Here is a 23,849-nt window from a genome sequence, read left to right on the forward strand (position 1 = left end):
TCCTCCATCTGGCTCATGTCCTCCTCATCCGGTGCGTATCCTAGACTCTTCATGCCTTGTTTGTATGTTGTGCAGTCAGCCACGTGGTTGTCCATGTCATCTCTAGGCTTGTACCATGACGACCTCTGAGGTTGGCTTCCCCCTTGCATGTTTCTGTTTTCTGAATATGAGTATTTCATGGGCTTCATCAGCATGTATTCCCTTGATTTCTGTCTCTTTTCTTCTGGGGTCGGTGCGCTGTCTTTCGACAATGTATAGTATGTTGCTAACATTGTTCTTAAGTCATCACTTTTTACCCCATCAATGAACTTTGAGGCAATGCTAAAGTTTCTTCTGTTTGTCGACTCCTCTGGGTCACTCCTTCTTCTCAAGCTCTCAAGGTCATCTATGAACCGATCAACTGACTCATCGTCCCTCTGCCTTCTCTTTTCAAATCGCATCATCGCTTGGTGACCCTTCATGCCTGACCCGAATCGATTCAGCAATATTTCGAAGATTTTGTCCGCGGTATCGCGTTCTTCTTCTTTCTTTGCAACCACGCATTTTAATGCCGTGCCTTCCAAGTTGCTGAGTATGGCTGTGCATGCTTGTCTTTCATCATTTAAGTTATCTTGCTCTAGGTGTAATCTCATCACTTCCACCCAAGTGTCAATGCATCCATCGGAGTCGTCTTTGAATTCTTTTGGCTTCTTGAAAGTTTTTCTTGATTTTCCGTCTCTCCTATCGCTCGAGTCAGTGTTTCTCGTGGCGAAGGCCTCTAGAGTCCTGTTCATCATCTCCCAAGTGCTTGCCCACGTCATGGCATCCGGACCTGCGTTGCTGTTAGCTGTTGAGTCCCCCGGACCACTCATTGTGTTTGATGTTCCATTTTTCATGATTGTTTTTGCAGCCGTTGGCGCTGTGCTTACCGCATCCCGGGTTAAAGGCAACGGTGTCGATTGCCGTTTGTTCCTTTGTGGTTCTACAAAGTCAACTCTGGTGCCTTACGTGCGATCCGCTGCCGGTCTTTCTTGTGAGGTAGAATTTCTCAAGATTGCATCCAATTTCGCCTGTATTGCACAGGAACTTTCGGCCTGATTCCTTTTCATTGTGTCTATTCTCTTTTCCAGGCTACCTAATTGGCTGTTGACATCATCATATCGGTTTTTCAACTGTTGCGTATCTTTTTTGATGTTCTTGTCTTGTTCTTCATTGGTGGCATCTACCTTGTCCGACTTCTGCTGGAGTCTCTCGTCTGTCGCCTTAGCCAGGTTAAAATAACTATCCAGATACTCGTGTTTGTTGTATTTCAACTCTTTCCTTATTAAGTCTCTATCTTCCTCACTGTACTTAAGTTTCTTGTCGATCTGATTTAGTTCTGTCATCAGGTCGCCAAGCTCAAGAGTAGCTGTTTCATGATCAGCCGTTGTCTTGTTTTCGGCTGTCGCTTCCTTTCTGGCTTATTCTTCCTTTAGGTCGTCTTCTGTCGCCTTCGTGCTCACTGTCCCAAATGTTCGTGCTCTTTCAGTTTTTGATTCTTCGGCCGTGTTGTCTTTCGATTTCATTCGAACATCATCGCCAATTTTTCTGTAAAAGATGTCTTCTTTACTTGAGAGTCGTCTTCCACCGTTTCTCGGGTATTGCCTGTTGTGTCTTCCAACGCGTCTATCGGCGAAAACTCCACGGTTTTTGGATTCTGATCTTCCATATGGGGCATCGGTGTGGATTCCGTTGTCTTCTTCTCCACTTCATCTACGCTCTGGTCTGGTGTCTCTAGATCGATTTCAATTGTGGGCTCCACCTGTTTGTCTTTAGCACCTTCTCTCGTCTTGTTCTTGGTACTACTCCTCGTGCTGACCATGCTAACTGAAAAGTTATCTTTTGTTTTCCTTGGGCCCATTGATGTCGTTCCGCGCAGCGACGAGTTATATTTCGTGTTTGATCCACTTGACCTTTTTTCGAGCACCGGTACCCTACTCCGTCTCATTATTTCTATTTACAATTGCTCTTATTTACAATTTTATTATATACACAATTCTATTCTAAGAAAAAAATCTATAATGAAAAAAAAACTTTTTTTTTATAAAAGAAATATACAACGTGATAAAAACCTTGTTCCCAGTTCTCTTTCAAAACCTTCCGAGAAACTTTCTTTATTTGTGGTTTCAACCGTACCGGGTTCCGACTAGTATTGTTCTGTTCTAATTCTGTCTTAAAACACTTATTGTAATTTTACTTCAATTTTTATACCGTCCCAAGACTTCCAGTTACCGTCCCTACTCTTCTTTGTACCGTCCCAGGCTTCTTTCTACTGTCCCAAGACTGTTCGGTACTGTCCCAGTACTTTCCGTCAGTGTCCCAAGACCCCTGTCCTGCGAGTACTATCCCAGGACCACTGTCCCAGGACTGTCCCAAGAGTACTGCCCCAAGGTTAGTGTCCCAAGATTACTGTCCCAAGACTAGTGTCCCAAGGGTAGTGTACCAAGACTACTGTCCCAAGACTAGTGTCCCAAGGCTAGTGTCCCAAGACCACTGTCCCAAGACTACTGTCCCAAGGCTAGTGTCCCAAGACTACTGTCCCAAGGCTAGTGTCCCAAGGTTACTGTCCCAAGACTAGTGTCCCAAGGCTAGTGTACCAAGACTACTGTCCAAAGACTAGTGTCCCAAGGCTAGTGTCCCAAGACCACTGTCCCAAGACTACTGTCCCAAGGCTACTGTCCCAAGACTACTGTCCCAAGGCTAGTGTCCCAAGGCTAGTGTCCCAAGACCACTGTCCCAAGACCACTATCCCAAGACCACTGTCCCAAGGCTAGTGTCCCAAGACCACTGTCCCAAGACCACTGTCCCAAGACCCCTGTCCCAAGACCACTGTCCCAAGACCACTGTCCCAAGACCACTGTCCCAAGACCACTGTCCCAAGGCTAGTGTCCCAAGACCACTGTCCCAAGACCACTGTCCCAAGACCACTGTCCCTAGACCACTGTCCCAAGACCGTACCGTCCCAAGACTGTAGTGTTCAAGGCTGTACTGTCCCAAGACTGTACCAAGACTGCTCTGTCCCAAGACTTCTTTGGCGCTGTCCCAAGACTTCTTTGGCACTGTCCCAAGACTTCCTTGGCACTGTCCCAAGACTTCTCTGGTACTGTCCCAAGACTGTTGACAAGTGTCTGAGCAGTGGGACCTCTTTCTTCTTCGTTATGGGGACTTCATGATTCACTGTACCTTGTACCACTATTCAAGCTCTAGTAAAATTTTCCCAAAAACCCTCTCTTAAAGGCCAAATGCTGACCCCCCCTTTTTTTTTTAGTTACCTCTTTTTCAATGTTCCAAGCAACTTGAAACCAAAATCTGTGCGCAGGTATCTTGTGATCACCTGTTCGTGTAAAAACTAAACACAAATCCTCACCAAAATGCAACAAAAATTCTAAGCCAGAAAAAGTAATAAAAACAGATAGATGAACCCACCTAAAATTCAAAGGTGACAAATGTCTACCTTTTGTCGAAAAAAAAATTGTCTGGTACCTAATTGCCACGCGTTTTCCTCCCCCCAACTAATAATCTTATTGGGTATCACCAGAATTGTCTATGTCCGTTCCCCCCTACCAATCCGACCAGTATACCTGCCTTAACTCGAGTTTAAATTTCAATATCCACCTATTATTACCAACGCGTGTTAATGACTAATGTAACTAAATCAACGATGTCGATTAATTAGTTACTCTAGTTTCCCCCCTTTTTACAATTTGCAACCGCCAACCTCTAACCTAACCAGCCCCCCTTCTAACTTCCCCCCTTTTTAGCCCCCCTTCTTAAGCCTAAAATTACCTTAAGCGCCGGGTGCTAAACCTCTCAAGAGAAAACCGTAGACCTGTCTCCAGGCCTGCTTAAGTAAAAACGTTCCTCAAAACCGGGGGATTTCGCTTATCCAATTTTACACTTATCTCCTATAATGTAATGTGGATTTTAACGATACCCGTTCTGCCTAACTTGAGAACTCGAGAACTGCCAAATCCTTCTTGGCTACTTTCCCACTCGACTGGTCACCTCTTCCAGTCCAGTCTCCTATTGGTTCAGCTCAAGTGCTCCTGAACCACTTTCCCACTCGGCTGGTCACCTCTTCCAGTCAAATCTCCTTGTTGTCCAGCTAAGTTCCAAGCTATCTGAAAACCCTTGACAACGCCCCACACTCGGGCACTTTATTGAGGTTACTGGGTTAAATTGCTAGGTTGATCGAAACGATCGAACTTGTAAAACAGTATGGGTATACGATTTAATTAATATAAAGGTTTGATCCAACTAATCTGGTGTCAAAGTCATTGTCTTTTTTCGTTTTATGGTTTTTGTTCCTTTTTCTATTCTTTTTTGGTTTTTGTTTCGCTTTTTGTCTTTTTGCTCGTGTTTTTGTCCCCCTAGTTGCCCCCCTTTACTCGGTTAGCTAAGCCTCGTTCGGAGAGCGTGCCAGGAAGTTTTCTCGAGTTTTCTTAAAAAGCTATCACGGTACAACCGGAAGGTTCGCACGTTCCTGCCGAACCGTACCACCGGTACTCTAGAATGGGCATGCAGCCCGAAGCTGTCTCAAATGGGTTCGACTCCGTAGTCTTGATCTCGTAAACACCCAGGAGCGCCATAAAATCACTATGTAACATTCGTCTACTGTAGTCACACATCAGGCTTAAGAAAAATAGGCCCTATAACCATTGGCTCAAGAGTCAGGGACACTATCTCTTGTGTTTTTCTACCTCAAATCAGTCGGAGCCAATTCGGTTCGCTTGTGACATGAGACTACGACCCGTTACAGCTTAAAGGCTACTACCAAAATATCCCCCACTCTAGAAATAAGAATGTCCCCATACTTAGGTCTCTAGATACCCAAAATACATGAACGCCGTTAAAAACCGGGTCAGAACAATCCGTTAAGATACTTTTTATTAGACGGTGGAACTTTGATCCATTTCAGATGGATCAACCTAAAACTCGCCTTACCTCAACATAACAATCATAAAACACACTCTAGAAATTTAAATTGAGTACTCACATCGTAGCACGCTCATGAACTGGGAGTAATTAAGTCGGTATTCAACTCGAGAATTAAATAATGTAACTAAATGAGTTTAATGTTTATCAGTTTCAATAACAGGACCAAATTTGAACTCTAGAGTATGGTTTCTCGTGAACCATTGGGACACTCAAGCTGTCCACTTTTCCATCGAAGGTTCACTCTAGTCCAGTTTGAATGATAATCCAGTCTAGTAATAATAGCCCAATTCTCGGGAATACGCTTCCTTCTGTTTCAGATAGGACAGCTCTACTCTAGTTTTATTGTGACGGAAATTGCGAATGGCAATTTCCTACTGCTTTGTCTGGCAACTTTCCCGCGATTGTTACTCGATCGTTCTGATTTCTCTTTTTCGGTTTTCAGTTATCGCGAGAAAATCGTGCATGACAGGCTCCATTCGAATTTTTGAAAAATCAAATTTCACTCCAAAATTAAGCGCTCTTGTTTTTCTCAAGGTCAAACTTCCAAATATGACTGACTGGCACATACCGCCTTGGTCTTCCTGTGGTCGCGTCTGCTCGTAGGTGCCGCGCGTGTCCGTCTGGCATTCTGGACGTCCTCGGGGACCACGCTGTCGCTTGTGGGGGGAGTGGTGGCCGGATCTCCCGTCACGACAGACTACGGGACATTCTTTTCAATGCTACCACGGCTGCCTCTTTAGCCCCCATCAAGGAGCAACGGAACCTCATCCCTGGAGAACGGTCCAAACCCGGCGATATTTTTGTCCCTACTTGGAGCGCTGGTCGCCCAGCTGCTTTCGACGTCACCGTGACATCCCCGCTGCAGTATCTCTTCTCTCTCGTGCGGCGGAGACCCCCGGGGCGTCCCTGGAAGTTGCTGAGGACCGCAAATTTTCGAAACACGAGAAAAACTGTGAGGAACAAGGAATCAGTTTTTCCCGTTTGCAGTCGAAACGCTCGGGGGTTGGTCCGCTTTAGCTATCAAAACCCTCAAGTCAGTTGCTATCCTCGCTGATGCCAGACGTTCTGGTTCACGTGACGCTCGTGTTGCCCCAGTTCGCCTTCTCCAGAGCCTCTCAGTGTGCCTCATGAGAGGAAACGCCACTATGATTGTCAGTCGGGCCATCTAGTCTTGTGCAGTTTATTACGTTTTTGCCTTCCCAATTCTGGTGCTCCTTTGTTCCTTTGCTGTTAGTGCATTCCCCCTCTCTTTTCAATCCTCAATGGTTCATCCCACATTTGTTGTTTGTTTTGTTTTGTATTCGGTGTTTGTTGTGTATTCGGTTTAGTAATTTTTCATAATAGAAATGAAGCTCAGTGACCAGGTTCTGAAGAAATTCAGAGGGACAGCGATGCCTTGTATACCTGTACCCTGTATAATTGTTCATTTTTCATCCTGGCAAATGTGATGTTATATGTCACCCATGTTCCTTTCGGCTTGAAGATGTGTGTGGCAAATAATTTGATTTTGTTCATTTATCAAGAGTTTTTAAAGACTATGGTCGGAACAACGTTCTGTGCTACTTGCACAGTAACCGGCTGTCCTTGTTTTTTTTTACAATTGTCTTTCATATTTTTTTGCAACAAATTTTCAGTAATAAAATGTAATGAATGCCTTAAAACTACCAAAGAACAATGCCACGAGACAGTCGTCTATCAGTCCAGTTGAATCCTATGCTCTTCTCGGAGGCGTTACGATTGTTCAATTGTCCGTTAAGTGCCGAACAGACATGGTCGATTGCATACAGCGTTGGCCTGGCTATCAAGTCCCAGGGAACACAGAATATAACAATTGAGCCAGATTATGTATATTTTGAACCTTGTGGATCGATTTCATTCAAAAAAACTGACAAAGAAACTAATATAAATGAGGTAAGTAGGTCCTATTACGACTTCTAACTGTTATGCCTCCCTAGCCAATCATAATCATAGCCCCCCTCGCCCATAATGACGTAAATCCTATTTTCGTTGGGTTATGATTTTTGTGCTACTAGGTAGGGGGTTGGTTAATGCGTGTTTTTGGAAGCTTTTTGGTGTGTCAATCACTTCCTAAGATATTATAATTATGTCTCCAAATTTTGGATTCCATTGTGAAAGTATGTTCTTTTACGCCTACCTTCACTTATCATTTTGTATACATCCGGGTTTATAAAATAAATAATCTTTGTTTTCACGAGCGCTGTTGAGTTATCCAAAAGTATAAATGACGAAACTTACATCTTGGCCAATAATCTTACACCTCTTTTTTAAAAATTGGGAGAGCTTAAATTTACCGATCATTTAGCTTGAAAGTGTAGTTGTTGGCAGTTATCTGACTAATAAAACAATCCTATCAATAGATCAGATCACATGCCTTGTTTGTGGTCTGCCGCTGCATAGCTTTCTAAGGTCAATTTGTTTGCAGCTTCTACACGGCCTGGGTAAACTTCTATTCCACGCGTTGGATTACAATCTACCGGTTGACGAAGAGAGAGGAGATCTACCAGAGTTACTAGAAGACTTCCTCGATCGATTGCTGGAGAATGAGGATATAAACCCCGAAGCTGGGGACTATAACGTCGCAGTAAGCGACGACGAAGATTTGGCACCAGACGAAGGTAGTTACTCACATTTGATAATAATTTGATTGAGTTTGTGTTTGCTGTGACTTGAGTGCTTTCCAGGTTTTTCCGCCGGACCAGAAGATATTTTGCGCCCTGGTGATGATCAGGGACCGATTAGGTCATTTTCACAAGTCATTCGGGTGAGGAGTTTTGTTGATACGGCTCAGTCATTTATAACTGGTATATGTTTCGTAGGATGGCCAGTCCAGAGCAGAATGGCCTAAGAGCAGGAAAATGTTAATTTTTGTAAGCTAATGGGTAAACTAAGCGTAAGATTTGTCAATTTTACTTTAAAAATGAATATTTTATGCATATTTTAGTAATTTATTAAAAAAAAACTTGATGAAATTATTATTTTTGACGTTCTTCTAATAATTGTTTTTATTAATTAGCCTGTATAAAACAATAAAAATTATTATTTTTTCTGTTTTTCTGCTCTTAGACCATTCTGCTTATTGCTCCGGCTCTGCTTCGTAGATACATGGCATTATCAATGTTAACAGGTCTGTTACGCGGCTGCCGTGACTTCTAAATGTAGAAAGAGTGTCTCATTCGAAAGTGCTCACAACCACTACATCAAAGTGTGCCAAGCAATATACCAAGAAGCATCGGATTTGTGTGTCTTTTTAGACAAAGTTGAAGCTGCACAGCAGGTTAAATCAACACTTTAAATTTGCCAATATTAACCAATTTGACGAATTTACTACGTTTTGTGTTTTTGAAGGCTTTGCAATCCTTGAAGGGGTTGCAATCAGGAGATGACAGGTGCAGAAACAGTAGCGAGTTCAAAGAGCGAGATTTGGAAGATCTAAGATCAACAGAATGGGTGTGTACTGTCATTCGGTGTCAATGAAGGAGTTTATGTCGCTTGGTGCTTTTTTTTCAGGAAGTGTGTTTTTTTTGCTGTTTGACTTCCAGTTTTTTAAAGTTAAAATCAATTTTTTTTTGCTGAAAGGGAGGCCATTTTTGCTCGCTGATAACGAAAGAGCAATTGCCGTGAAAAAAAATGGGAATGACTACGTTTTTTGAAATCCTCGGTTTTTTGAAATCTTCCTTTTACATGTTGGTCGAGTCTTCTCAAGCGGCTTTGTTTTGTTTCTTGAAAAATTTTCAGTCAGAAAAAATTTTTGACTCAAGCATTCATAAAACTTTACTGTAATATATTTTTTCTTTGGAAATGCTTGAAAAAAAATCAGTCTTTTTTTCGTTTTGTTAAGTTCACTGAATCCTTTTAACTTTTTCTCTATATTTCTCTATTTGTTTATTAATTTTTCTTCATCATTTTAGGTTCCATTTCACTCTGAATTTGGATTGTTCCAATTTGTCTTTTAGTTCTTCTAATTTGTGTATGTGTTTTATGATTTTAGGCGCGTCTTTGGATGCAAGTGATGAGACAATTGAGAACAGGTGTGACCCTGAAGAAGTCAGAAGAGAGGAATTACACGCCACACGAGATAGTCTACGAGATGACTCCCTACGAGGTGTTGATGGAAGATATCAGATGCAAGCGATATAACCTCAAGAAAACGGTAGGCGCCATCTGCTAAACAAGTGTTAAGTTCTGTTTTTTCTACGTCAAATAACCGATTTGTTGTTCCGACTGCTTCACGAAGTGGGAAACTATTATGCCATGGTCCTATTTTTTTAAATACGTTTTGACTACCTCATAAAAAGCTTGTAGGGGTCAATTATTGTCATATTGAAGGGGTTACATTTAAGGCATATTGGTCGTGATTTGAATTAATTTCGATTTTCAGGCCGAATCTAAGGAACTTGTGACACTGAAAGTAAATTTGATGACATCCAATTCAGTTCTGGTGCAAAGCTATCGTTATTAAGTGTAAAAGAAACGGATCGACTGTCAATTATATAGGTGGTGATGATTTTTTTTTCAAGAAAAGTTTTAAAATTTCTTAACGCTAAAATTTGGTTTTCGAGATTTGACTTATGATTTCTTTTTGAAGTTTTTCATTATTTAAAGGTTACGAATTGTTGCCTGTTACGAATTGTCGGCTCACGATCAAAAAAGTGTCGATCATAAATCGTTTTAGAAACTCAAAGAATTTTAAGGCCATGTATTTTTTTACTTGGAACTTCGAAAAATGATTTTTTATTCATAAATTAAGTCATTTTTTTGCGTTCATTGACTCTTCAAACTGTCTGTTGGCTATCTTTTTTGTCGGCTTATTTCTCAATGAGCGTACTTTTCTCTGATTTAAGCAATTTTTCTGCAATTGAAAGTGGCCCTGTAATTTGATTTTGTATAATTTTCTTTCTAGCTTTTTTGCTTGGTGTGTATCGGCTCTGCCCCCTGATATTGCTGATATTGCGTCGCTCAAAGGGTTTAACTAGACTCATATGTTATTTGTGTTTTTGAGGAGAGATATGTTATTTGTGTTTTTGCTCTGAGTGCTTATTTGATGCTTTTTTTCCTGAAATTGAACATCATTCGAGACAAACGTATGAAATTTTTGTAGACGTATTTTTTGGACTTTTTGATAAATAGTTATTCGACCGAATGGCAGTTGTCTTATTTATCATCCGGTAGCTTGTAAGGCTTTGTTTTTTGTTGTATCGCTACATTTTGCGAAGTTTTGCTAAGCTAATTTCTCCTCTTTGATAAATCTTGTTCTTGTAGCTTTTTGACGTAATTCAATACCCATTAACTAAAAACTGGAAAAAGTTTTTCCTCAGTCTTAATTTATGAATGATGATCGGAATATTCTGTGCTAATTGCACTGCAGTTGGCTTATCTTTTTTTAATAAAAAAGTAACGAAGTTGTTTTTTTCAGACTCAAAACAATATTTCTCCCAAGTTGAGGAAAGATGCTCACGAGATCATTCTGGATTTCATACGAAGCCGTCCAATTCTTAAACCGGTTAGCTTAGTTTCACAGTCTCAAGAAACCGATAGTAAATGATAAACACTATGAGCCGATATTACATTATTGGTCTGGAATTCAGGTTCGAAATCGCATCACAAGTTCCGGCAGTTGGACTTCAGACAGTAGTATGAAGTGGTATAACGCCAACGCCACTGAGATTCTGACGGCACGTGACACGATGTTGAATATGATCAGGAACAGACCGAACCTGAGACACATCCAGACCCCAAACTACAACAGAGGACTACAGCTAGGACGAGTTGGTCAGTTGAACTCTTGAAAAATTAGAAAAAAATTGAAACCTTAACTGACAATCTTTCATTAAGAAAAACAAAATTTAATCATGAATTGCACTATTTGCGATTTGTTCAGCATATACCCAGAATCTGTTAATTTGTAAGAAGCGTACATGTTTTACACAAGCCAGGCGTAGTGTAATAATACCGAAAACAATTTTCTAGTCTCAGTTTGAATCTAGTGTTTGTTCACAGAGTTGAAAGTTAGCAACACAATAGTGGGATGCTGCCATAGTTTCCCAGAGATATGACGTTTTTATTTATTTCAAAAAATTTTCAGAAAACTTGTATTCAAAATTTTGTTTAAATTTTTGAAATTCCTTTCCTTGTTATGGGGGCTCTCTGAATATTCTCTGTGGTTGTGAATCTTGCATCCAAATATGACTACTGAAATCTTTTTAGTTTTCGAGATGTGACGTTTTTTGTGATTTTTTTCTCAAAAAAATTTCAGAAAATTTAAATTTTGTGTTTAAAATTTTGAAATTCCCTTCCTTATAATGGGGGCTCCCAGAATATTCTCAGGGGTTGCGAATCTTGCATACAAATATGATTGCTCAAATTTTCAGCAAAGTTAATTTTTTTTTCAAATTTTACTTAAAATTTGAAGCCGCCTTCCTTGGAATGGGGGCTGTCCGAGTTTTTTCAGTAGTTGCGAATCTCGCCTCCAACTATGACTGCTCAATTCTTCGCAGTTTTCGAGATAAGACATTTTTTTCGATTCTTTTAAAAATTTAGGGACTGTCAGATCACTCGACGGGGTTGCGAATCTCGCTTCCACATGATTTCTTAAGTTTTTGTAATTTTTGAGATGTGACGTTTTTATGATTAATTTTTTTCGAAATTTGAAATTACTAACCCTGTAGTTGGGTACTGTGAGAGTACTCTCAGGAGTTGCAATTTTTGTGTCTAAATGCGACTGCTCAAATGCTTTTAGTTTCGATGTTGGGACGGTATCTATGTCATTTTAAAATTTTTCAAAGAACTTAGATAAAAAAGAACTTCAAAAATTAATGGCTTTCAAAATTTGTTTGAAACAACTTGCAGAAAACTTCTTAGCAAAATTTGAAATTACGGACTTTATTATTGGGTGCTGTCAAAGTGCACTCAAAGGTTGCATTAGATTTTTTTCAATATTTGCTGTTCTCAAAAATTCGAAGCACCGGAGGTGCGCTACACGCTAATCATGTTTAGGCTTATTTAGGCCTAAACAATTTGATGGCATGTGCTGCTGCTTTGTTTTTGGCTATTGTTAAGTCATGTTTGAAAAAGAATTTCTGATAAAAATGTACGCGATTTGTTATTTTCGTATTTTTGCTACGCCTTGGAAATTGTTAGCATTTTTCGCAGAAGTTTCAGTTTTTCTCATCAACTACTGTACCGATTTTCAAAAACTTGGTACCAATGGAAAAGTTTGCTGTTTCTCTATGTGCCTGCATGCTTTGCTAGTCTTTTTTTTTACTTTTAACTCCTGTTCTAGGGCCTTCGAAAGCTTCAGTAGGGGGATTTTTGGTCTATTTGTTTTGAATGTTTTCATTTTCTCAAATATTAAATGCACAAATTTGAGATGAAGGTTTCAATCAAAAGATTAATTTTTTGGTATCTCCCCTCCTCAAGCGGCTTTTCCCTTACTTCGGTAGAAGAAAAAATCAGTTATGCGAATTTTAACTGCGCAAGCGGCTTTCGCTGTTTTTTTTTTTGTAGAAAAGCTGATATGGTTTTCATTGAATTTTTTTACACAAGCAAAGCTTGTGTGATAGTGTGAACTCTCTTTTTTCTAACCAAAGTCGCAAATATTGTCGCGACGCAAAGATCGATGCGATAGAATGTGTTCATTTTGAAAGGGTTCATTTTGATCAATAACCAGCTATTAATTACAGTCAATGCTAAGGATATTAACACAGACTATTATATTACAAATAGCATTTTAGTTCAAGCTATCATGGACCTGTAGCGTAGAGGTAGGGAAGGTGACCCTCAACAAAATAAAAGGGTTCAAACCTTGGCAGGGTCGGACGTTTTTAATGAACTTTTTCATATAGTAGTTAAAATGCGTCCGCTCTATAAATGGAGGCATGTTAGTTGTTAAATTTCTTTTTTTTTCAAATTGACTGGTTCAGCGTGAAGACCAATAGTTTGAAATTTTGGAAATTACGCGTTTCCGTATCTGCACAATCGATTTACCTAAAGATACTGTTTTGGACAAAAATGCGTCAGACTGTGTTATATGAAATACTATAGTACCGTTTTTCATTAATTATCATAAGCAATTAAGTCGAGGCAATTAATGTGGAGTATCTAATGTAATAGCGTATATATTTTTTTCGCTTGTATATACTAAATCCATCTTCGCCTGTTTTTATCTTTATAAGCTAGCTCGTCGATTGGTTTATAGTTTTATTTGCGCGTGTAATTTTACTCTCTCTTCGCCTGTGTAACTTTTGGTGGAATCAGTTGAATTGCTTTTAGTGGATATAATGAAGGATGGAGTGAAAAGGTACGAAGGACCCCGACTGTTAATCCGACCGTCGTCTATTATGAATCTGGACATTGAAGATGTCTCGTGCACTGAAGACGAAGGTGCCGACCAAGAAGATGCAGTCTTTTCAGACAAAAATTTATCGCCTGTCGGCAAACACCAATTCTCAGATGCCAAACCACCACTGGAGAGAAATAGCAAGAAATCGGCAACACTGACCATGACAAAGTCTAAAGAAGAAGACTACATGGCGGAGTACTTCAAAGATCCCTCTTTGATTCCGGATTCAAACGAAGGCATGGACAGTTTCTGTACTATAGACGCCGAAATGTACGCTTCGACTGATTCGGGAGATGACGAACGAGATGAGACTCCGACTCCCCAAGCGAGTTCCCTGGAAGATATTGTGAAAGAGTTCTCGTCCCAGACCGGACTCCAAAACCTTAACAGCTTCAAGTCGAATATGGACAGAAGGTACAGTTGGTCCAATCTCAAAGATGAGATTGCGGTTTATTGAAAAATACTAAGCGAATGGAAAATTGTTACCTTACCTGTATTGGTAGCTTCAAAACTTTGCTCGATTATTTGCATCGTGTATGGTTAAGAAAATTGCTATAGTTGTTTTCTCAATTCTATTAATAAGCAAACGCTTCATTCTTTCAGCTGTGATGATCTTATTTTCGGGTAACTACCAGCATAATTCATTCGAACCATCAATCAATGCGTTTAATCATTTTCCAACAAACTCAACCTTTCAGTTTTGCTCGTCTTTATTTTAAACGCGTGCTGCGGCAGTTTTTTTAGTATTGGGTGTCTTATCTATTGTTTTGGCTGCAAAGAATGTTTCGAATCGGAATCAGTATTATAATGTGGTAACCCTGTTATTAACAGTTCTGTTTTCTTTAGTACTTCAATAGCTAACGATATGTGCAATAGCAGTAGAAATGGAAATGGAAATGTGGAGAAAAAGAGAAACAGTCGGCTGAGTGTCGGAAGCTTCCCTGAGCAGTTCCAACTCAAAACTAAGGTACGTCTTCATTCATTCTTTGGCTGAAAAAGACGGCCTTTTATAAAAATAATAGCAGTAGCTTTACACAAATAGATGAAGTAATAACTAACCGAAAATGAGCAGAGTATAAACACCCAGCCGAAAGTTAAGTCATATCAATTAAATTTGCATGGTTTTCTTTACTGTTGCATAATTGTTACATCACGGTTCATGTGGTAGCTGGTGTATACTTCGGCTAGTTTATATACCATTAAATAGATAAAGCAAATTGTTGTCATTATTTTCCAAAGATATAGTCGTTATTGCTATAATAGTCTTCATTATGATTGATCTATTTAATTTTTTGTTCAGTTTTTTTTAGTGAATTTGCACTAAATGTTATTTTTTTTGGAGTAGCCTAAAATGTTTCTCTGAGCCACTTCTGGGCCAAGTGAATGAAAAACAATGTCCCCCTATGTTATTTAAATGTGGAGTAGTCAAGTTTATCCGATTTAGAACAAATATTTTAGATAATTACATTGTGGTCATAGTAAAAGGTTAAGACCATGCTCAAAAGCTAAGGCTTAAACTTTTTTTAAGACTATGCTCGACGCATTCAAATAAGAGAGTCCCTTCCCGGTACTATTTGTTTTATCCTAAAATAGAGCAGCATCTGTATGTGGCTCTTTTTCCCTTTCCACCCCACCTTACCTAAACAACAGTTTTGTGGGCTAACGATGGGTTTTACGGCCCTAAAAATGCAGACTAAATATGTTTGTCATAGCCGAATTAGTCTGCTTGATATTTTCCATAAAAGTTGAGCAATCTGAGCAATATTTGACTTTTAAAAGTTTACAGGTGAAGGAAAATACTCTTCATTGATTTTCAATGTTGGAAAATTTGAAGTAAGTTCTTCTAATGCTGGTAAAGAGTCGATGAACGTAGTTCAGATTCTTATATAGGCCGTGATGATATTTTTTTACGTTTTGTTTTTCAGGAAAAGTCCTTACAGCGTCAGCTTAGTGTATTATTAAGAACCTTCTTTTTTTCTAACCCAAGTCGCAAATATTGGTGCCACTTTTGGGGTACTTTTACAGCTTTTTGATAGCATGTGCTTTGACATTCGAATAGTATTAAGGTTACATAGTTGATACATTTTTAGTTCATCTAATGAACCGATACTCGCAATTTTTTGAAATGCACAATTTATACATAATGTGGTTTTATGCTTTGCGATTTGTTACATGTAAAATTGGTGTGGATGCTTTCCGTCTGTTATATTGCAAAATATTACTTGCAAAATTGTGTCTATTTGTATTTGGTGACACTTTTGCTGAATTACATAGGCAATTTATTTGCATATGTAGCTGCTTTATTCCTGACTAGTGTTTGAAGGTGGTTAAGCGTGCGTGGCTGAGTGGTTAGAGAGTGAGATTCAAAATCTCGTGATTGCAGTAGGTCACAGATCGAATCCTGAACCTAGCCGAATTTTTGCTAATTCGATGCTTATTTCTATTTTTTCTTATTGCACTTTCTAGAGCTGCTTTTTGTCGTGTTCTCGCTTGTTTGCTAAGCGAAGCTTCGGCTCTGTGTGAAATTTGTTCAGAAGTGTAGAGGTCACGAAAAACGTGATCAACTTTTTAGTTTCGAAAGTGGATTTTCATTTGCAGATTTCCCAGCGGAATAAAAAGCTTACCTATTGATTCAGTCTCAAAATATGATAAATTGTAGCAAGTTCCAGTCGCAAATTGTTCTAGAGTTTCAAAAAGCTTTAAGGGAATAAATGTTTTTCTTGAAAATAATAAATTTTTAAGTCAGTATATTTTTTCTGTTTACTTACTTTCATTAACTCGTTCCATCTGTCGATTGGCTATGTTTTTGTTTTGATAAGAAACTGACATAGAACTATTTTACAATGGTCACTTAAAGGTTAATGATATCCATTACTATTCTAACCTATGTTCCAGTTGTACCCAGGCCATTGTACCTTTAGTCATTCTACCCGAGCTAGACTTAGATTTTTGGTACTGACCTTTTTAAATATCAAGCGAAAATATTTTCTCTTGTGTAGTTTTTAGGAGATTTTACATTTCTGGAACTGTGTTGCGCTGTGTGAGAGGCTTTTTTGATATCATTTTTTAAAAATTAACTTAGTAGTTTTAGGCGAAATGACCCATTTTTGGAGTAAATTTTGGTTGCACCATGAAAATTTTGGTGAAATTCTCAGCAAATTTTGTTCTCTTCATTTTTTGTATCTCAACCCAATTTGCGAAAAACGCATTTAAAGTTTCAAGTTTTGTTAGTTTTGTCCGTATAATTTAAAGCAGCTTTGTATTTCGAATTAGATTTAGATTGAAGGTCAGATAGGATCAAAAATTTGAATTATTGTGCAATGAATTTGTTAAAAACTGAAGATTATGTACGAAACGCGAAAAGCTTCTTTTTGCTCTGGTTTCCTTCCGCCTCGAATAATCAAAGCATTACTGGCGAAGAGCGATTAATCATCAAAAGAGCGTCATGGTATATACATGAAAGAGATTCGGTGACGCATGAGCTCTTTGAATTCTTTTGAGCTGTAAATTTGGCCTTCTCTTGTTTGAAAATAATGACCAAATTAAGTCTAGTAGAGTTTAAAGTTCAGATATTCATGCAGAAGTGATTGTAAAAATGACGAAAAACGAATTGTAATTTTTTGTCATGTTTCTGTAGCGGTTTGGGTTTGTGAACCGAAGAAGCACTCCACGAAGCAGTTTATTATGGCGCTTACTCGTGAGCCCAAAGTTAAATGTCGTGCCTAGGTAAAATAAATTTTGGGATCTACGGGTTCTGTACTTGCGTCTTATGTTGACTCTTTTCCACCCCCATAGTTGTTTTAAGTGTCATTATGGTTAAATGCGCGATGTTACGATATAAAGTATGAAGAACAAATTTGTTCACAATAATGAATTTGTTCACCATGCAAATTTTTATTACGTTAAGACAATGTTAAAATAGTTTTCAAAAGCTTAAAATCAAATTTGGGGGAAGTGGAAAAGAGCCATTAATTTCCCTTAGGATGAATGGTCTTTTTTCTTCACTAGTGTGGGTTTCTTGCTCTTTAATTTCAATATCGCTATTCTTATCTGCTGTTTTTCTCCACTGAAAGTTTATTTTCGGTTAACCTTGTGATGTTGTACTGTTCTTCTGTAATTTAAACAACACGTAAATATGGCCATGTTGTATACAATTGTTTAAATTATGGACTCGTACCATGCCTTCCATACCTTAAAAAATGTTCATTTGTGAAGAGCAATAATTTATGTGATGAAAAAGTAGCAAAGCTTTTTTGGCTGACTAAGAATTGAACTTCTGACCCGTGAATTTGGTTTCTGATTGTTGGTGGCTTTTCCCCCTTTGATTGGTTCGGGGTTCATTGTTTTTGTGACGTAAATAAGCTTTTTACAGTTTTCCCTTAAAGTTTGTGTATCCACTCGTTATATGTATGAATGGAGATATTTTTGTGCGTTGCAGTCCCAATTGTCAGCCTCGATGGGATTCAAGCGTAACCAACTGTCAACCGCCGGCGCCACCGACTGTCACGGAGGCCATCGCAGAGACAGAAGTGTCGGAGTGCCCAGGGGTCTGCAGGGTGGAGGAGGAGGGGGGAGTGGGGTGTCACGTATGGGATGGGGGGCGTATGGGGGCAGTGGCAGGTTCAAAGGGGGTGGACGTGGGAGCGAGAACTCTGTTGTGGAGTGTAAGATGTGCAATGAGGGCGTGGACGGAAGAGATTTCCTCAACCTCACTGTAGACGAAATGATGCACATCAGACAGGTATCTTGTTTTAATGTTTTTAATACCTTAATTTTTTTTTTATTTCCGAGTGTTCACAAAAATGTGAGTTTTGAATGAAATTTTGAAGTTTCTCAGGTTTTTTCTTTTTTTTTCAAAAGTTTTTTGGTGGTTTTCAACTTTCGCGATTTTTTTTTACTTTTTTACACGCGTTCACGTGACTTTCAAACATAATTTCTCATGTGAGCGCAACTAAACTCCTAAAAGTTTCATGAATAAGAAAGAATCCGCTAAGAATGGTTACTAATTTTAAGTTAAGCGAGCGCGCGCTGAAAGGTCAAACTGTCTGAAAATGCTCATAACGGTATTTGGACAATAGTGTCTAAAATAGTGTCTTTCAACTGTTTTAGAGAGCTCAGAAAATCAATTCAATTCATTAAAAGAAACGTATATTCAACTATCGAACAGCAAAAGTTCAAAGGTCACGAAAAACCTAATCGACTTTTAGTTTCGAAACTTAAATTTAATTTTTAGATTTCCCAGCGAAATAAAAAATGTATCCATTGTTCCAGTTTTCTCAAATTGAGTAATTTTTTAGCAAAAAGTGTCAATCATAAATTGTTTTAAAAGCTCAAAGAGTTCTAATGCCATCTATTTGTTCCTTCGAAATTCGAAAGTTTTTTTTCAACAAGCCAGTGTTTTTTCCGTTTACTTGCGTTGATTACACAAGAAAAGCTTGTGTTATAGCATGAACTCTCCTTTTCCAACCTAATTAGCAAATATTTTTGCGGCGCAGATTTCGTTGCGATAGAATGTGTTCATTTTGAAAGTGTTCCTTTTGATCAATAACCAGCTATTAAGTACAGCCAATGCTAAGGATATTAACAGACTATTATTTTACAAATAGCACTTTAGCTTCAAGGAATCATGGATCTGTAGCGTACAGGTAGTGAAGGAGACCCGCAACAAAATAAGAGGGCTCAAACCTGGGCAGTATCGGATGTTTTTAATGAACTTTTTCGTATATTAGCTAAAATGCGTCCGCTCTATAAATTGAGGCATGTTTGTTGGTAAATTTTTTTTTTCAAATTGACTGTTATTGCTAATGCGTCATAATAGGCATGCGTCATCTAGCAATTATAGAGACTCATAATTGGCGTGGGTCACATAAGAAATTTTGTAGACTCAAAGTTTTACTCATTTAGTTTTTCCCCAGTAGCGGTTTTTTATTGTGTATGCGAAGTGCAACTTCGCCTCTGTGTCGACTCTTCCTACTGTTTGTTAGCAATATTTTTATAGATGTTCTAAGTTTTCGATTTTTTGTTTTCATTTTAATCTAATTCAGAAAAAAAACAAGCGCCTCGTATTAACTTTTTTTGACGTACTAGTTTTATCTATTTGCTAAATTTTGAAAAAAAAATCACCGATTTTTCCGGTTGTTCGCATATGGTTTTCTCGCCTGGTTTCATTTTGTCAAATGAGTTTTTTATGAATCAAATGAGAATAAGTGTGTTTGAGAATGGCTGAATCATGTTTATTACTGAACATTTCGAAATATGAAATATGTCGCAGTTTGTTACAGTCAATTTTTTATGCCTTGACACGAGTATATTTTTTAAATTAATTTTCACGCGAAGTTCCGCTTTGCCTATGAAATAAATCTAAAAATTCTAATAAATAACGAGGGTCGACCCATAGGTACGAAAGATTTGCAAAAATTGTTTTTTTCGAACTTTTTCAAGGTATCTTTCAAGCTATTTTTTCAGCTTATTGACATACCCTAATAAAAAATACTAATACTTCCTTTTTCTTCTCAGTATCGTGTAATGCATTGATTAAACTGTATCGTTAGTCAACTTACCTTGCGGAGGACGGTTTGTTTTCAATTTAAAGGACGACTTGTTTTCAATGCTTTTGCTTGTTTCAGAAGCGATGGTTCGTAAAACTAAAAAAATCATAGCTAGATTATTTTTTGTCTACATTTTCGTTTTCGCCTTAATGAGGGCCGACCCTTAATTTCTTTGCCTTAGTTGCCGCTTTGCCGTTTTTGATGCTTATTGAGACTGTAAATGAGCATCGACCGAGACAAAGGTATGGAAATTTTGTAGAAAGGGTTTTTTGGGAAATTTCTCAAGTTGTTTTTATCAGCTTAATTTTTTGAAAAAAAAGACTTCAATCTTTTAATGTTCCGACTTTCGAAGAAAACGGAATATTTATGCTATGTGTGTTTTTTTCATTCAGTCAATTTTCGGCAATCGAAATAACAGTTTTTAACAAAAAATTTTTTTATATCCCATCGAGGATATCAACTCCCTGAAACCAAATGTAAAAAGATATTTTACCTCCGATCAGTTTTTGCAAAGGTCTGGGAGTTTGAAAATTGCCCATTTGGCCATGCTCTGGACTAATTTATGTGCGATTGGAACATTTTATTTATAATGTTGAAAGCGTAACGCGAATTATTTATGCGTGGCGAATTTTCCCGCACAACAAAATCGTTCCAAATTGAATTGAGGCTATAGCTAATCGATCGGATTAATTTCGTACGACTCAATTTTTCACACTTAATCTTTGATATTGTCCAAAATTTATAGATTTTCAGTATTTTTTTCTCAAAAACTATTCGGTAGAGATTAAGAGGCATAGTCGAACATTCAGGGCTTTGCCCTGATATTCGAGCAGTCTTGTTCTTTTCAATATCTGTAATGCAACGTTTTAATAATCGCAAGTGTGTTTAAAGTTCTGCTCCGCTTCGCCTCTGTATTTAAAGTTCAATTGAAATTAATTTGCGAAAAGCAAGGGAAATTTAGCTCTCCAATTACGAAAGTGCAAATGGTGCAAAAAACGTGATTCTATTTTGAAAGATGGACTTTAAGTTATTGAATTTCCAGCGTGAAAAATTGCCAATTTATCCAGTTTTTTTTCTGGTTGAGATCTCTAAAGAAAAAAGTGCTCATCATAAGAAATTCTTGAGTTCAAAGATCTTTACGTTATGTATTTTTTATTCGAAAATTGAAACCCGTTACAAAATTATCAATCATCTTTTTTTGGTATCCTTTTTACGTTTTTCTACCATCTGTTGGCTATGATCTTGATTTTCAGGTGCTCACAAAGGCTGAACTAGACAACCTTAATCTAGCGAAAGACCTGTTAGCCGATGTACGGTCAGAGTGTGTGTGTTTCCTCTGTAAAACAACTCGCTTTAATATGTTCAAGAAAAAGTTCAACTGTAAGTTCTGCGACAAGTCTGTCTGCAAATCTTGTTGTCGTTCTATCCAGATGCCTAATACAAGTCTACTCAAAGTTCCCATTACTATTCTCAGTCCAACTCCGTCTAAGATTATAGTTAGTAGTAGTGCTAGTACGAATAAGAGCCGAGACGACAAGGAGAGAAAAGAAAACAACGACAAGTGCCTTACGAATGCAAACAATCGCAAACACAGTCAGCGAGAAACGTCTAAATGGGCCGCGCGAAGGTCTTCGCTGGTGGGAACTGCAGCTAGTACTACTAATGGCGCCGAAAGTAGGAAAAAGTCACGTGCTTCGGATCTGCCACTGGTCGAGTGAGTGAATAAATCATTCTTCAGATTAAAATATCGATTTGTTAAAGTCCCAATTCAGGTTCATCTAAACGTTTTCGTTTTCTTGTTTTGTTTAATATTGAACCTCAAAAACAAACAAAGGTTGCCTGCCGGCAAGAATAGCCATAATTAACTGAAGTAAAATTACAAATTTGTTCTAAAACATATTTTTCATATTTTTAGGTTAGTAATTCTGAAATTATATTTCAGAATCTTGTTAAAACAAAGATCTTCCCCACACACACTCACTCACATTTGGCCCTATTAACTATTTCCCGCTATACATGTATTATTTTTGACAACCATATCTGAATAAAATATGCATTTCAAAAATGTCAACAATTAAATGGGTTTTGGGTTTTCAATTTCGTGAGTTCGTGCTTGTATGACTATTTAAATGGTACTTAAATGAAAAAGTTTAATTATATTTATTCTTTGAAAAATAATTGTCTGAGCTATTCAAAATGCAGCATTTAAAGGTAAGTTTCTGAAAATCGAAAAAAGGGGAATATTTAACAAGATCCAAAAACAATTGGAAGTGAGTCGGGTGAATATTTTTAAAAACAATACGTTTCTTCTCCACTGCTGAAAATATGCGTGAAAAACAGAACAAACCAGACCTGTTTTTCTAGTCGCCCGGACAGGTTTATGAAGTTCGTTAGTTCGTAAGGCGCTATCTGATATTTGTTGTTGGTACCAGAGCTTGCGTGGAAATTAACACACCCTAAGACCAAAGATCTTTCCCACCTCTAATGGTGGGTCGTAGCAACAAGCGAGTCGAATTTTTATCAAACTTACTGTCATTCAAAACGTTAGTTATGGTTAATTTTTGAAGTGATTTTCGGTAGCTTTTAAAAATTTGTTGGTTATGCTTTGATGTTTTGTTTAGCAATGACAGTACAGAAGACGAAGACGAAAACCACTTGAGGTACCTTAGCAGTTCGGAGAGCAGTCCCTCTTCCAGTGGAGATGAGACATGCTCTGCGGGAAGCGACGCCGAGGAGAGCATAGTTGCAGCCAACGCCAGAGTGCGCCATAGTGGGGGCACTCCTGGATCAACATCACCTCTCCCACCAGCCTCCAATCTCTCTAAGATCTCAGAAGGTAGTGGGAAGTCAAATTTGAAACAAACCTCTTCAGCCAAACCAATAGTTACAAACAAAGCACATGTAATTGTATCATCGTCGCCTCAGTCGTCTAAGAAAAACAACCAGGGACAGACCCCGGCTCCGAACGGGAAGCCACCGATGTTTTCCTCGGATGCAACGCCCACAAATTATAATAGTCAGTCTACAGGGCAAAAGAGTGACACTGGGTTTAGAAGAGCAAGCACGGCTTATCCTCGAATGCAGCAGAGCGCGGCAGACTCGGTTCCGAACAGTTCTTTTCACGGAAATATGTTAGAACAGACCAGGTCTCAGAATAAAAACAGCACCAACACACTGGCCGCTTATGGCATCAATGCAACTCCGGCATCAAAAGCATCTACTAAACCGAAGACGCAAGTTTGCAAGTCCTGTCACCAGTTTCTAAAACACGTTCTCCACACAAATACATGTGCTAACTATTTCTCAACTGCCCGATCATGAGCTCGATTTCTGTGCACGTAATGGACTGACTTGCGCATTGATTTGGTTGATTAGGATTTTACAGAAGTGTCAGCGTACAGCTCATGTTCGTGTGGTTGTTCGAATTAGAGTTTATACGCTAACCGACCAGGAAACAAATTGGGTTAAAAAAAGCTTCATATTCTTTTTAGGATACAGATTTAAAAGCTTTTTTATACGCTTAAAATATCGGTCTCGTAAATATGGAGACAATATGCAAAACACTCAAATCAAATATGGCGAGTTGCAATTATTGTTCCCCAAAAATAAATATCCCCGTACCAGAAATTATTTTCAAGCCGACAACTAATTCACGTGAAATTATATTAGCTGTTTTTCCCTGGTCATTATGCGTTTCTCTGCGTTTTACTGATAAAAATTTTGAAGCTAAGTAGTTTAGATAGAATACGGCAATTTCAATTAATTTTTTTTTTACAAATTTTTGAATTGAAATCTCAAATGAATTTGTAGCTAGCTCGAGACTGTAAATAATAACAAAAATGGATGCGCCAAAAACTACCCGAGTTACCTGATGTTTCTCTATCAATATTTTGATTTGCAAAAGAGCTGTTTCTTCTCAGAAAAAGTAAGAAAGGTTGGGTTGTTTTTGTGCATCATCGACATATATGTTGACATTAGAAGCGTAT

General features: G+C 38.3%; 1 protein-coding gene across 1 annotated transcript; it reads left to right on the forward strand.

Moving 5' to 3' along the window:
- Positions 1-6,594: 6,594 nt before the first annotated feature.
- LOC134840204 (uncharacterized) lies at positions 6,595-23,459 on the forward strand. Its single transcript, XM_063855931.1, has 14 exons — positions 6,595-6,867; positions 7,400-7,592; positions 7,659-7,738; positions 8,102-8,251; positions 8,323-8,424; positions 8,966-9,127; positions 10,391-10,477; positions 10,563-10,746; positions 13,246-13,729; positions 13,919-13,939; positions 14,162-14,282; positions 17,754-18,056; positions 21,117-21,577; positions 22,485-23,459. Exons 1-14 carry the CDS (start codon positions 6,631-6,633, stop codon positions 23,182-23,184), a joined length of 3,285 nt encoding a protein of 1,094 aa, XP_063712001.1. The 5' UTR covers positions 6,595-6,630; the 3' UTR covers positions 23,185-23,459.
- The last annotated feature ends 390 nt before the right edge of the window (positions 23,460-23,849 follow it).

The sequence above is a fragment of the Symsagittifera roscoffensis genome, chromosome 1 (genome assembly GCF_963678635.1).
Source record: "Symsagittifera roscoffensis chromosome 1, txSymRosc1.1, whole genome shotgun sequence".
In the NCBI taxonomy this organism is placed as follows: Eukaryota; Metazoa; Xenacoelomorpha; order Acoela; family Convolutidae; genus Symsagittifera; species Symsagittifera roscoffensis.

Coding starts and splice junctions, on each gene's coding strand:
- LOC134840204 (XM_063855931.1), top strand. CDS start 6,631: ATGCCACGAGACAGTCGTCTATCAGTCCAGTTGAATCCTATGCTCTTC. Junction 6,868..7,399: donor AAGAAACTAATATAAATGAG/GTAAGTAGGTCC, acceptor ATTTGTTTGCAG/CTTCTACACGGCCTGGGTAA. Junction 8,425..8,965: donor ATCTAAGATCAACAGAATGG/GTGTGTACTGTC, acceptor TTATGATTTTAG/GCGCGTCTTTGGATGCAAGT.